The sequence below is a fragment of the Lingula anatina genome, chromosome 6, assembly GCF_051362555.1.
Source record: "Lingula anatina isolate TDL-2025a chromosome 6, LinAna3.0, whole genome shotgun sequence".
Taxonomy (NCBI): domain Eukaryota; kingdom Metazoa; phylum Brachiopoda; class Lingulata; order Lingulida; family Lingulidae; genus Lingula; species Lingula anatina.
Genome location: NC_141772.1, coordinates 5,840,250 through 5,855,674, shown reverse-complemented (window position 1 = coordinate 5,855,674; position 15,425 = coordinate 5,840,250). Strand labels below are relative to the sequence as shown.

General features: G+C 36.4%; 2 protein-coding genes across 6 annotated transcripts in view; one reads left to right on the top strand and one right to left on the bottom strand.

The window, feature by feature from the left end:
• Positions 1 to 7,317, bottom strand: part of LOC106174275 (protein phosphatase 1H) — a 25,944-nt gene extending 18,627 nt beyond the window's left edge. Inside the window, exon 1 of one of the 2 annotated variants that reach the window (XM_087015815.1) lies at positions 7,225 to 7,317. Coding sequence is in view for 1 of the 2 variants with exons in the window: in XM_013555757.2 (XP_013411211.2) it covers positions 6,302 to 6,537 (236 nt within the window). In the remaining variant the exon portion in view is untranslated. Of the gene's footprint in view, positions 1 to 6,301; positions 6,538 to 7,224 lie in introns of those variants that run through there. The other variant, XM_013555757.2, reaches the window with a different exon arrangement.
• Positions 6,604 to 15,425, top strand: LOC106174274 (uncharacterized). 4 transcript variants are annotated; one of them, XM_087015812.1, is made up of 11 exons: positions 6,671 to 6,792; positions 7,312 to 7,537; positions 8,255 to 8,475; positions 9,000 to 9,198; positions 9,858 to 10,040; positions 10,277 to 10,379; positions 10,861 to 11,112; positions 11,529 to 11,633; positions 11,973 to 12,107; positions 12,362 to 13,350; positions 13,626 to 15,425. In XM_087015812.1, the coding sequence occupies exons 3-11, from the start codon at positions 8,267 to 8,269 to the stop codon at positions 13,809 to 13,811; spliced, it is 2,361 nt and encodes a 786-aa protein (XP_086871938.1). In that variant the 5' UTR covers positions 6,671 to 6,792; positions 7,312 to 7,537; positions 8,255 to 8,266; the 3' UTR covers positions 13,812 to 15,425. The 4 variants fall into 4 exon arrangements, with proteins under 4 accessions (XP_013411208.2, XP_086871939.1, XP_023930493.2 ...); XM_013555754.2 differs by lacking the exon at positions 7,312 to 7,537 and having other exon boundaries at positions 6,604 to 6,762; XM_087015813.1 differs by lacking the exon at positions 7,312 to 7,537 and having other exon boundaries at positions 6,642 to 6,773.

The following is a 15,425-nucleotide window of genomic DNA, read 5'->3' as shown; positions in this document are numbered from 1 at the left end:
TAATTTTTTTTTCTACATATGGCACCAGTGGGCTTCCGTACATTTTCCTTTCACCACCAATATGTACTTTTTGATACAGCGTAACTCGAAAACCGTATGGAATACAAAAAAACCGAGACCACCTCCAGTGTTGGGCTTTACATGCTCTACAAAATGCAAAAAAGAATGGGTCTCTAGCATTAACGGTTCCCGAATTAGAGACAGTTTTCAGTTTCGGTATCTTATGGCCGCTACTCCTGTGAAAATGCACCGATTGACCCCAAATTCACGGAGATGAAAGATGACCTGAAGGGTAACACTTTCCAATAATATTATTGGTTAAGTCTGTGTGGTGTCTGAATAACAGGGCAAAAAATTTTTTTTTCGTAAAAAATTTCATTTTTTTGAAAATTTTGGCCCATTTGACCTTGAAGTAAAGGTCAAAGGTCAAATCCGAGGGTATATTTGAAATCTACACATATGACTTTTGGAAAGCCGTCTGTAGAAATTTTTCCCGTAACTCCTTCCGTAGGGTAGATAATTAGCATTTAATTTTGCCATTTTTGGACAAGGGTGCATTGCAATGAGTGCCACACCCAGACCCCAATACCGACAAAGCCCAAATTTTACGTGGAACGAGTTGAGATTATAGGTGACCTAAATCCATGAGATGGGTATGGGGGGCCTTACCGTCTAGGAGGAGAAGCGGTAACGGTAGCCGTCCGGCGGAGCCGGCGGAACGATCCGGACGAGACCGAAACCATGTGTACCGCCAGCGCTAACGCTGGTGGTACAAAAATATCCAAGAAATTTGAAACACTGTTTATTCCATTGTTTAATATTCTGTCATTTCATGATGTAATATCAGTCATATATACATAAAAACTTCTGACTTCAACCAAAATCACCATCATAATATTTAACCCCAAATACTATGAGTTTTATATGAAAAAAAAAACAAACAAACTATGACTGAATAAATAAAAACGAGGAGCCATGATGAAGGGTCATAGCGAAGCCACTTGACATATAGTACACAATTACATGTACATGGTATAGCTCACACAGTATAGTAAACATAGTTCCATTTAACTACATACTGTTACAATTATATTTACATTTTGTGAGAAAGTGTCGTATATACTGCAGACCCATCAAATCTGCTCTTATGCTGTATTTGCACATTGATTTGGCATGTCTGCTAACATCAAATGCAAAGATCATCCGAATGGGATAAGTGTCTTCATGTCTTTATAGATTTGTGTTATCTGAATTATAGCTTTAAGGTTACCCTGAATGTGGAAGATCCTTACTGGCTCTGTTCAGTTTGCTTTTATTCCTAAATTACAAGCTCAAAAATTATTTCAGTTATATATATATATATATATATATATATATATATATATATAATCTTTACAAGATATATTAGTTCATGATCAGTTGCTCACATGCAAATATTTGGAACACGTCCTTCATCCACTTTTCAAACTTTCAAATAATCTTTTTTAGAATGATATAACTAGCAAACATTGCTTTGGGATAAATACTGTAAGTTATCAATTTTGTTTGAATTTTGTGAATAATTTCCAAACTCTGGATTTTGGCCTGAAATACAATAAATAAATAAAACTTACATGGTATCCTCAACAAGTCTTATTACTTCACTGCCTTTAGATACTCTATCAAATTCCAATCTCAAAAGACACATTCATAGGAAAACAACTTGACCTACACTGAAGAGGTATTAGATTCTTTTTCATGCATTTTTTTCAGCAGCAGTAGAAACATCCTTCACTTTTAAGTATGCACAGTGTATGCACTATGCCTCTGGATAATCTAAGAAGAAAACTAGAGGATCAGAGAGGCGATACCGCCTCCGAATATTGTACCACCAGCTGGAGCAAGCGCATTCGTATAGACCCCCACATACACAAAATAAGGGACACAGCCACCAGTTTTGTGCTTGACAAGCTGTAAAAATGCAATCAACAAGAATTTTTAAACTATTGCAAAAAATATATATGGTACAATCAAATTTAAGTTCTTCGTAAGGTAGGTCAAGGGTCAATTTCAAGGTCACAGTAAATTGCCAGTATATGACTTCCTATTCAAGTTCAAGAGTATTTATGGACCTATCTCTGTCAAGTTTGAAGTTAAAAGAGAAAGAAATTAGCAGAGTTCAGTTCATGATAAAAAGTAGGTCAAAGGTCAATTTCAAGGTCACATTTAGATTGCCAGTATATGACTTTCTATTCAAGTTCAATAGTAACTATGGACCTATCTCTGCCAGTTTTGGAGATAAAAGGGAAGCAAAATTTGCAAAGTTCAGTTTATGGTGAAAAGTAGGACAAAGGTCAATTTTAATGTCACATTTATAATGCCAGTATATGACTTCCTATTCAAGTTCAATAGTAACTACGGACCTATCTCAGCCAGTTTTGGAGATAAAAGGAAAGCAAAATTTGCAAAATTCAGTTTATGGTGTAAAGTAGGTCAAAGGTCAATTTTAAGGTCACATTTGGATTGCCAGTATATGACTTCCTTTTCAAGTTCAATAGTAACTATGGACCTATCTCTGCCAGTTTTGGAGATAAAAGGAAAGCAAAATTTGCAAAGTTCAGTTCATGGTGAAAAGTAGGTCAAAGGTCAATTTCAAGGTCACATTTAGATTGCCAGTATATGACTTCCTATTCAAGTTCAATAGTAACTACGGACCTATCTCAGCCAGTTTTGGAGATAAAAGGAAAGCAAAATTTGCAAAATTCAGTTCATGGTGTAAAGTAGGTCAAAGGTCAATTTTAAGGTCACATTTAGATTGCCAGTATATGACTTCCTATTCAAGTTCAATAGTAACTATGGACCTATCTCTGCCAGTTTTGGAGATAAAAGGAAAGCAAAATTTGCAAAATTCAGTTCATGGTGTAAAGTAGGTCAAAGGTCAATTTTAAGGTCACATTTTGACATTTTGATTGCCAGTATATGACTTCCTATTCAAGTTCAATAGTAACTATGGACCTATCTCTGCCAGTTTTGGAGATAAAAGGGAAGCAAATTTTGCAAAATTCAGTTTATGGTGAAAAGTAGGTCAAAGGTCAATTTTAAGGTCACATTTAGATTGCCAGTATATGACTTCCTATTCAAGTTCAATAGTAACTATGGACCTATCTCAGCCAGTTTTGGAGATAAAAGGGAAGAAAAATTTGCAAAGTTCAGTTCATGGTGAAAAGTAGGTCAAAGGTCACTTTCAAGGTCATAGTAAGATTGCCAGTATATGACTTCCTATTCAACTTTAATAGTAACTATGGACCTATCTCTGCCAGTTTTGGAGATAAAAGGGAAGCAAATTTTGCAAAGTTCAGTTCATGGTGAAAAGTAGGTCAAAGGTCACTTTCAAGGTCATAGTAAGATTGCCAGTATATGACTTCCTATTCAACTTCAATAGTAACTATGGACCTATGTCAGCCAGTTTTGGAGATAAAAGGGAAGAAAAATTTGCAAAGTTCAGTTCATGGTGAAAAGTAGGTCAAAGGTCACTTTCAAGGTCATAGTAAGATTGCCAGTATATGACTTCCTATTCAACTTTAATAGTAACTATGGACCTATCTCTGCCAGTTTTGGAGATAAAAGGGAAGAAAAATTTGCAAAGTTCAGTTCATGGTGAAAAGTAGGTCAAAGGTCACTTTCAAGGTCATAGTAAGATTGCCAGTATATGACTTCCTATTCAACTTCAATAGTAACTATGGACCTATCTCTGCCAGTTTTGGAGATATAAGGGACTAAATGTTATAATTTTGGAGTTACCATAATGTGCCTTAAATTTCGTACAGAAAAAATTAATTAAAATAAAGAAAATGTCATTTTGGTCAAAATTCTTGAAATAGGAGGTGCTCTGAAGTTTCAGAAGTTCAAATTTGATGAAATAATGTCATTTTTGAACACAAGTTGTCTGCTTTGCCAAGCCTTATGTTTTATTTTTCCAGAGTTCAAAATTTATTATCCATTACCGTACTGCACATTTTGCTTTTACCACCAATATGTACTTTTTGATACAGCGTAACTCGAAAACCGTATGGAATACAAAAAAACCGAGACCACCTCCAGTGTTGGGCTTTACATGCTCTACAAAATGCAAAAAAGAATGGGTCTCTAGCATTAACGGTTCCCGAATTAGAGACAGTTTTCAGTTTCGGTATCTTATGGCCGCTACTCCCGTGAAAATGCACCGATTGACCCCAAATTCATGGAGATGAAAGATGACCTGAAGGGTAACACCTTCCAATAATATTATTGGTTAAGTCTGTGTGGTGTCTGAATAACAGGGCAAAAAAAATTTTTTTCGTAAAAAATTTCATTTTTTTGAAAATTTTGGCCCATTTGACCTTGAAGTAAAGGTCAAAGGTCAAATCCAAGGGTATATTTGAAATCTACACATATGACTTTTGGAAAGCCGTCTATAGAAATTTTTCCCATAACTCCTTCCGTAGGGTAGATAATTAGCATTTAATTTTGCCATTTTTAGACAAGGGTGCATTGTAATGAGTGCCACACCCAGACCCCAATACCGACAAAGCCCAAATTTTACGTGGAACGAGTTGAGATTATAGGTGACCTAAATCCATGAGATGGGTACGGGGGCCCTGACCGTCTAGGAGGAGAAGCGGTAACGGTAGCCGTCCGGCGGAGCCAACGGAGCCGGCGGAGCCGGCGGAGCCGGCGGAGCCGGCGGAACGATCCGGACGGGACCGAAACCATGTGTACCGCCAGCGCTAACGCTGGTGGTACAATAATCCAGCTGTGATGTTGAGTATAATAAGTACTGTACTATAATAGTTCCAATAGTTGAAAAACCTTTGGGCTGTAAGGAGTAGCTGAACATTACAATTTGTGTTAAGTAGAATGTTCTGTTATATAATTTCCTCACTGCGAGTTGCTATGGGATTTAGAATAGATCAATGATAAAATCTACTCAACATTGTAAGAACAGTCTGCTGTACTTCTGTAGCTCATACATGTACATGAGATTACTGGCCCTCTTCAGCACAATACTGAAGATCCTTGACTTTTTTTTAAATCTAACATATTTATTCTGTCTTAAAAGACATTTTCCAAAATGACAAAATGCGCAAGGCAAACCTTGAACCTTATGTATACTGGGTATAGACCAAATGAATATAGAGCATGCATTGTGTTTACTTCATATGACAATCCAAGTCTAGCGACAGGTTTGTTACAATATTTTCAAGTGAAAATTGGTGCAAAGTAAATGTTATTAAATATAAACTCACTGTCATCAATTATGGAGAAGAAAGGACTATATGGTGGATTTTTAAGTAGATTTGGTTTTCATATAGAGTGTCATTCACTGTACCCTGTTATACTCATGTGCAAAATGTTATAATATGTAATAATATTCCAGAGAAGTAATAAATCAGGGACAGCCCCAGGGTAAAGATAAGAATAAAACAATTACGATCCATTTTCCCTTGTGTAACCTCTTGTTTATTCCATAAATCTTTTCCTGTTTTTATCTCCAATGCCAAAACAAAGCAACATTTGTAAACAATTGCACTTCATCTAAAATAATCAATAATACAAACTAAGGAAATCTGAAAGTTTTTTCTGGCAAAAAGTTTTATCATGATTAAAATATTAGTACCAGTATGTCACAGAGGGAAGGAAGATAGTGACAAGGCCCTTATCAGATTATCATACTGAAGGCTTTCTTTAAAACATTGTATATTTGAAATTTAAATGAAATTGAATTTCTATTGAGTTTGCAATGGAAAAAATAGGAAAAGTGAAGTATACACTGAGAAACATGAAGCTGGGTTAGATCCTGGTATATTGAGGCTTTACTATATAAGGAAGTGTTTTCGTAACATACTTCTACTTTTACTTCAAACACATCACTTGAGAAAAATCTATCATTCCATTTATAAGATCACCAAATACTTCAAAATCTTAACTTTTTCTTTTTTATATTTTTTTAATATTTTAAGAAAAACTGCGAATATTTTAATATTTTGAAATTGCTAAAAATGTATTTTAAAAATGGACCCACATTTTGAATCAGAGAGCCTACAAACACACAATTAAATAAAAGTTAACCAAGATCACACATCAGAAACCAACTTATTGTGTGATACATTAACCCCAAATCACGAATATACATAATGCTAAGAGGTACACTGCTTGTGATAAGATGTAACAAAACAAAAAGAAAGTAAATAAACATTCAAAACCACGTAAGTGAAGAAGAAAAGGCATCTATTACATTCTCTTCCCCTTGTCCTTTCGTGAGGTGAATATTGAGTGGACTTACTCTGCATATCCTGCGTTCCAAGGAAGGCGCTCAATACTCCTAGGCACCAATATAGGTCGCGAAGCATGATCCGCTGATACGTGTACCTCTTCGTGTGTTAGTTGAAGAAAGTCCGGTCGAGCGTACGCGTACTTAATTTCCAAACTTTCTGGGTTCCCCGCCTTCTCTGTATTGTGAGGTATGGACTGAATGCCACCCATCACATTCTCCACCACGCTTTTAAACCGATTTAGCATTGTGGCTGATAAATACACGCCTGACCAGGAAGCAAAACGAAAGCGTGTGACACGATCAAACGGAAGCAGCCATTTTGACACCTAAGGCTGGTCACATGACTTGGTGTTTTGTCATGTGACTTTGGTTGTCCTCCCGCTAGTTTTATGACGAACCACATGCTTGCAGACGAACCGTGACTGTTGGGTGGATATCTGTCAGAAGATTGGGAAAAGACGAGAAACAGGGTAAAATCTGAGTAAAGGCAACTGATATTTGTAAGATGGTCTTTTTATTTAAATACAAACAAGCTGCGGAGCTTGTTTACAAGTATGAACAGTTGGCGACCTAGCTTATATATATATATATATATATATATATATATACATGTAGTGAACTTAGTGTCGGGTGCGATTCGTGTGTGAAACACCAAATGTTATCGAAGCTACGAGTTCAGAAAGCAACAATGTAAATTGTAAGGTCATCGACTTATAAAGTTATCAAGTTGTATCAGATTCAGATAAGAACTAAATTACACACAGTTTTGGTGTTGAGGTTTTTGCAACAAGAGAATAACTTGCGCTTCTTTTTTGGTCTTGGAGGTTCCGACGTGGCCATTGAAAAATAAACTTGGTGATACAGAGCTACTTGTTGGTTGCACGTTTCATCTTGAGTAATATGAGACGAGATTTCGGCTTATGTTGACGTACCTTCTTGACCAATTCCCCAACTACCTCAGTCCCGCTTCAAGTAAATTTTGCTTAAAAAAACTACTGAGAAGGTTTGTCCTTTGTTAGGAAGTTGTTGATCCAAGAGAAAGGTTTTCTAACCTGAAATGTGCTTGTGAAATCTGAATACCCAAAAGATTGTGTTATGTAACATCTGGGACTGATTTACTAACAGTCAGTGGACCATGACTGCCAGTCTCCAACCAGAGATAAAGAGATTACTTCACCAACATCAAAGTGAAAACAAGTCCATTTTATTTGTTTATGGAAGAAGATTAATTGTACCAAAACAGAGGTGATTTTTCTTGATGTGGAACATGTGTGTCCCATTTCCATGTTTTTAGTGCATTAAAAAAGAAAAAAATTATTGAGCCAAATTAAAAGACACAGGTTTTGAATGAATTAAATAATTTTTTTTGGGGGAAGGGTGAAAGAACAGACTGAAATACCAACTTTTTAGTTAATGATTTAGCAATTTTCCATCTCTCTGAACCATATATCTCTTTAATGAGCTTTTTTTTTAAGTTTTATTGTTTTTTTGTTGTTTTTTTTTTAATAAGAAAAGGTCTCTCCTCTCTCCCTAGCTCCCTCCACCTTTCTCTCTCATGTACCCTGCAGTATTATTATTTTTCTTAGCTCTCTTCCTTGAATTTGACTGCTTTGTAACATTGAAGGAAAAAGGAAAAATATATTATCACGCATTTTCAGTATGTTCCCCCATATGATTTTTAAATTAATTTTAAATAACATGCTTCCTCCTGGTGTTGAGTAGAATACAGAAAAGTTGGTGATAAAAAGAGTATATGGGGAGCATGAGGAGGCGTGTTTATGTGTGAATCCAATTGCATTCAGTAAGGATCCCCTTGGAGATGGATTGATCTATGTAGGTCAATAGTTTCATTGGGAATTGGCCCTATAATTTGATATAAAAAAGGTTTTCAGATACCAATTAGGGAATATAAAAAAGCTCTTGTCAAAACTTTTTTTACTCTGTAGATGCCTGCTGTTTCAGAAACTTCCCAAGATGCCAAAAAGATCAAAAGGTAGTGCAGCAAAGAGAAAGCTGGACAGGGAGAGCTTGCTTGCTCACTTTAAGGCCACACTAACCAGAATTCACTTGGAGGATGCTGTGAAGATGATGAGAGTGCGCCCCCAACATGCCATGCCTTTCTCTCACAAACAGATCTACATCAGGCGTAATAACAACAATAAGCAATGCCAAGCAGATGAAAGGTAAACTTTGGTAACATTTTGACTAGTTTTGGAATTATTCTAGAAGAATTTCCTTCTGGCTTACGGGAGTGCCTGACCCAGAACATTTTGGATCTGTTACCATGTGTTTGTAGATCACTCAGTAACTTGGGGGCCTTTCAGAATGAGTTAGTGTGCACCAACTTCATGAAATCAGATTAAGAGACCGACATGCCCCTTAATCCCTGGCATTACGTAGAATTCAAAGAAGCTGGTGATTATAGCAAGTATGTTGGGAACAAGAGGAGGCATCTAAATCTGTTAATCTGATTGCATTCAGCAAGAGTCCTAATGGAGTAAGTGTGCATGGGCTAGTGCGCACTAACTCATTTTGAATGAATGGTTAATCACTCCACAGATACAGAGCCATCTTTCGTGACCATCCAGTAGTTGGTACAGGAAAGGATATCCTGAAATGAACTTTCTAATGTTTATAGTTGTAATAATTATATCAGATTTTGACTAAAACCACCCACATCATCACATGTATATTTTTTTCATTTCAGGTACTGTAGAGAATGTCACAACCCAAAGTGTCCATGCAGAGAATTTGAGACCCTGAACCGAGAGGAGCTGAAAACATTGGATGCAACAGTTCTAAAGCAGAGAGAGAGCTTCATTGAATACCTGAGGAAGGGGTATAAAGATGTGTTCCAACCCAAACACCTGCTGGGAGCCAGAGAGGCAGGGGAAGAGGACATGAAGGTAATTTTGTTATACATTTAATAATGAATGAGTGGTTTCCACCAAGGTGCTTATCTGCTTATAGATGTAGTATACTTAAAGGTGATTATGGATATGTCAGGTGCTATTCTTCCAGGTGATGGTGAATGTGTCAGGTGTTATACTTCCAGGTGATGGTGAATGTGTTAGGTGATATACTTCCAGGTGATGGTGAATGTGTTAGGTGTTATACTTCCAGGTGATGGTGAATGTGTCAGGTGTTATACTTCCAGGTGATGGTGAATGTGTTAGGTGTTATACTTCCAGGTGATGGTGAATGTGTTAGGTGTTGTACTTTCAGGTGATGGTGAATGTGTTAGGTGTTATACTTCCAACTGATGGTGAATGTGTCAGGTGTTATACATGCAGGTGATGGTGAATGTGTTAGGTGTTATACTTGCAGGTGATGGTGAATGTGTTAGGTGTTATACGTCCAGGTGATGGTGAATGTGTTAGGTGTTATACTTCCAGGTGATGGTGAATGTGTTAGGTGTTATACGTCCAGGTGATGGTGAATGTGTTAGGTGTTATACTTCCAGGTGATGGTGAATGTGTTAGGTGTTATACTTGCAGGTGATGGTGAATGTGTTAGGTGTTTTACTTCCAGGTGATGGTGAATGTGTTAGGTGTTATACTTCCAGGTGATGGTGAATGTGTTAGCTGACCTGGTGGATGCTGAGGTGGAGAATGGTGGTGAAGACTGGAAATGTATTCGTGGATTCCATGCTTTAATTCCATACCTGGACCTCTGCCAAAACAGCAAAATTGTAACATTCATCATATACTCAACACAACTGCCAGACGACAACCCTCTTGCTGAGATGGTGAGTGCTAATGCAAATTTCATAGCAAGAATCTCTCTCTCTCTTTGCAAAAGGTGAGCAACAGTTTAGGCTAAAAGAAAGAATTAAGAGAGCATGTTTGAACACAAGACTGTTAAAACACTTGCCATTGCCTAAATGCACTTGCAATGGAGACACAGTACCACATTTTAAGAGTAAAAACTGCTCTGTTTTGTTAAAAGTGTTTTCTTTGTACATCATCCTGTGTATTGTTTTAGCTTGTCCCTATGTTCAAGTACTGGCTGTCGGATGATAAGTTTGGTATACACTTTGCCAGCTTCATAGGCTATGTATTAGTGCATTATATGGAAAATGGTGCAGGTAGGTGAAAATGCCTCATCAAGACTACTATATTGGTGCCTTCAGTTCAGCTATAATTTGCATCATTGAAAATTATTGGCAGGATGGCCCTCCTAGGAAAGGCTTGTTTACAGTTTTATGTATTTTCCTTCAGATCCAGTGATCTGTTTTTCACAATGTTTTGTGATATCATTTAAGATCACTATCAAACCTATAGCCTTATTTGGTCTGTAAGTAATTTTAAAAATCTTTAATTATTTTCAAAATTGGTGAGAGCTTATGGCCTTTTGTAGTCAGAGTCTGGTCCACATTAATGAGCTTCTTTTAATTCTTTTATTTATAACACACATTTTGTAATAATAAGATACTCTTTGTTATCAATAAAAAGAAAATATGTACCTTGATTTCTTTGAAAATGGGGCTTAATTAGTGTGTTCCAACCCCCTCCTCTGCCCTTTGATCAGACTTATATTCTGACATACAGGTTGTTCTTTGATTTTAGCATTCCACGCACTCTTGAGTTCCAACCTGTCCTGTGCCATGGAGTACATCAGTCCCCTTGGTAACTGTTTCCACGGCAGCGAGACAGTACGGGAATTCCTGTTACTGTTCCATGCTAAAGTTCTCCAAGATAATCATGACACTGCAGAGAATGCTGCAGTTGTGAATAACATCAAACTTGTGAAGGGAAAAGAGGCCTACCTGAAGGTGGCTCAAGCCTATGTTGAGGACAAGGTGGATGTTGATTTGGCAGGTAAGATATGGTAAATTCAAGCCCTTTTTAAATTTTTGTTTGTGAATTCTGAAATGGAAAGGACTATACATTTTTAAATCAAATTATTAACTTCTTCATGTGACTAGTTATAGGTCATCATGATAAACGATGTTTATCATGAATCAGCTAAATAAAATGTCTTCAGCATTGAACTGAAATGTTCCAAATCAGCTATGTACGTGTAATATATATTTCACTGAGAAGAAATTTTCTCAGGTTTGATATAATTTGTCATTCTTTTGGGCTTTACTCTGTTGGTTTAGAAATTTCACAGTTGTGCATATTAGTGTTTCTTTGCTTTTTCTTTCCCTTTATTTTTTTATATTTATTTGTTTATATTATCCATATATCAGGCCATTAGTTCATTTCTTCATTTATATGTTATTGATATCCAGGCACCTATGTGGACTTCCTGGAGCAGACAGGTGCCCCTGTGAACCCAGACATGTATGCTGTCAGGTTGGAGAGGCCAGGATGCTGTCGAAAGTCACCAATGCCAGGTAATTAATATTAAGGCATCTGTGTTTCGTCTCACATCCCCTTGAAAGAGATTGTCTGCTCCTCTATAGCTTTTCAAGTTGGATGATCAGTACCAAGTACTGAAGATGTGATAAACATATGTACAGCTTCTTGTTGGGAAATTGCACTCATTTGTTCTTAGAAGTCTAAATGAGGGCCACTAAAAATGCTTAGATGTCCAACTATCACAGCTAGTGTGCAGTTTACTGTGTGAACTATAGCTGTCACTAGCAGATCAGGAAATTATGTTTTATACGCTTTTGCACTCTGAGAATTGGTCTAAAAAAGGTGAGGTCCTTGATGAAATGTTTAAATTTCAGCATACCTATTGGAAGCACGTGAAAAGTTTGATCAGAGGCTGAGAAGGCTGCTGGACAAGGAGAGGAGGGACCCACTGTGGGAAGTGAAGAGACAAATGTTCATGTCCAAAGTAGAAACATTTCAGCAAAGATTTGGTAATGATTTTTTTTAGTATTTTTATATTTGTTTAATGTGTTCAGTTGGTTGGTTAATTTATTTATTTTGCACCAATTTACCTTGGTCAGTTTACTTAATTTGATTATTTTGTTTATATTTATTATAGTATTTTTAAGATGGAGTATTTGAAATTGAACTACTTATGAAAAAAAAATAATAAAGTAACTTTTTCTAAAAATAAACCTTTTTGGTAAATGATGTGATTTTATACACCAAATGATTTTCATTTCAGCAAACTTCCCCTTTGACAAAGTTAAAGAAGAAGCAAACAAACAGAAAACACAGAAGAATGGGAACCAACCCTCCTTCCACGGTTCTGAGCCTAAGAAAGACCAATTAACAGGTTCAAAACCAGTGCCAGATGTAGACTTGACAAGGACAACCAGTCCTAAGCCTAGTAAAAGTGGCAAAGAATCAAAGAAGGGTGATCAGTATTTGCCTACATCATCAGTGACTAACCCAGGCTCTGGTTTTACTTCCAGTGGACAGAGAAACCCTTTTCAAACTAATGGGAAAGGACAATGTGGTGGAGATACAAGTTCAAATCTTGAGAATAAAAAGCAAAATAAGAAAAGGAACACTGGCATGGATAGAGATTCAAAGCCCAATTTTTTTTATAATCCAGCACCTAGTGAAAAGAAGAACTCAAAATATCCCAGGCAAATGAAAGGCAAGAGCAAGAACTCTGATCACAGTGAAACAAAAGATCCAACTGATACAGAAAAAGTCAAAACTCCAGGAGATTTGTCAAAGGAGAAGAGTAAAAATAAAGGTGCCAAAAAGTCTGAAACTTCAGCAGGAATTGAAGGAGAGTTTATGACTAATTTGAACCAGGATGATAAGATTAATAAATTACCGTACAAACTGAAGACGCCCTCAGTAGGCAAAGAAGTGGATTTAACCAACGCTACCTCAAGAAGTGACAGGCCCACCGATCACTCACAGTTAAATGGAATTGCTAAAGATGGGAATGCCAAACAGTATGTGCGAGAAAAACTTTGGCCAAATTGTGATAAGAAAGGTGATGCTGCAAGCAAGCATTGTGGGTGTACCCCAGGTGGCAATTGTGGTAGTTGTGCCTCTGAAAGCAATCTGTTTGATCATGGTGGTGGAGGAGATGCTGGAAGGAATGCAGCAGGTGATTGTGGTGTGGCAGAGCACTTGAGGCAGATGTCCATTGAAGAGACCACGGGAGGAGTGACCAGTGAGTCTGGGAAGAAGGTATAAAATATGAAAAAACTGTTGGTTTTTTCTTAAATTTCTTAATTTGCAAAAAAAATAAATTCTAACGATTAATACATAGATAAGTTATAAAGTAAAAGTCGTTACACATAACTTGCATTGTAGAATTTTGAAGAAGAAATTAGTTTTTGAAAACTCTTAAAATAGATAGCAAACAAACACATTTCAACATTGGTTGATATTTAATATTTGGTAGCCCCTTCTTATTAATGTTATAATGTAATAATGTTTCTTAATAATATGTTCCCATTTAGGCCTCCAAGAGCAAGACCAAGACTCGCACCTGTGCATACTGTGCCAAGGCGTCCAGGGAAGGGGAGAGGTATGGGAAGTGCTCAGAGTGTAGAAAGGTGGCCTACTGCTCCAAAGATTGCCAGAGAACCCACTGGAAACTTGCTCACAGATACAGATGTACCCCAGTTCATGTGAACAGATGCTAAAAGATGAGGTGTGAAGTCAGAGGAAATATGTTTTGAAGGATCTCTGGAAAAGTGCTCTAGAATACAGGTGCAGCTCAGCACAAGTCTGTGGATCTTGAACAAAATGGAAGTAGTGTGCCAAAACCTACGTGGTATTACCCAAAACGTTCTATTTTTATATCATAAAAATTTAGGAGACAGGCAAAAAGTTGGCTGCAATAATTATTATATTGTAGTTATAGATAATAAATATTTAACCTAAATTTCGATGCCTAAGCCAAATGGTTTATGAATTAAGACAGAAGTATAGACACACCTGTACTTCTTCCAGTCTCCAGAATATTTAGAATTTTTTTTCTGAATGCTGAGGTACATCTTAAGTTGTGACATGAGCATGTAGACAGGTATATAACCCTAATGCGTGAGGGAGAGTTCCAAAAACACAGTTTTGATATTCTTGGAAGTGTTTTGAAAACTGAGTGGACATTTACCCAGTATTCATATTTTAACATACATTAACAGATATTGATGTCAAGCAAGTGTTACTGCATTGTAGTTTTAGCTTTTACTTTCAGGAAGCCAGATTAGTATAATATGTAGGTCCATTTAAAAAAACAAGCTGGAGAAACAGAATCCCATAGTGTTTAATGGTACTTGGCCTGGAAAACCACACTGTGCCTAAGAGTCCCAATTAATGCAGTAACAAATGGAATTGAAATTATTTTTTTTTTCACTCACAGAAATACCCAGGCAAGATGAAAGAAAAGTACAGATAATCTCTTTAATTAAAGTTTTATATTAGTTTTTGATTGTTTATGTCTTCAGTTTTATACTGCCAGATTGAGTTCTCAGTTTTTTTTTATTGGCATAGTCATGGCATTTTACAATTTTTACATGAAGTTTTTTTACAATTTCTAGGAGGAGTTTGAATCCTCACATTCATCCTTTGCTCTATAATATAGTTGAAATTTACCAGTTTTGATGGTCTTAACCCAGAGGTCATTGAATAAGGTTTGATTAATGAAATACCACAAACGGCAAATAGTCAGTTTAGAGTTTTAGTTTAGTAGAAGTGTATTTAGGTTTGCTTTTTTATATACCCAGAATTTCTGTATTGTTATAATTCTAGAAAAGTAAAACATATTTGTAGTTTGATTGAACATTGATGATTTACCTTAATTGCTTTTTTATTTCTGTCAGTAGGTGCCTTCTTGACCCAAGCAAAAACATACCTTCTCAATATTTCAGAAATCGGTTCCCTATCTCTAGAATCTGGGGTCTTACCTCAGCACATAGATTTTGTAATTCAACTTTCAATTATTCTCAAAAATACGTACCCATAAGATCTTTCAACATTTGTTTGAACATTGTTTTTTCTTTCAATGTGGACATATAGTATTAGGTAAATACAGACAGTGCTTGTGGATTTTAATTTGATCTGTGCCACAGTTTGAAGGAAAATATTGAAAAGATACTGTGAAAAAGGTAAACTGTTTTGACACTCTTATACTATGCTTGCTTTACTTACAAAACATGTTATTTCAGTGTCATTTAAGATTGTGGCAATTAGCTGTGATCAGACGGTAAATGCCACTATTTGAAATGCTCAAACAATAAAAACGTTTTACTACTGTG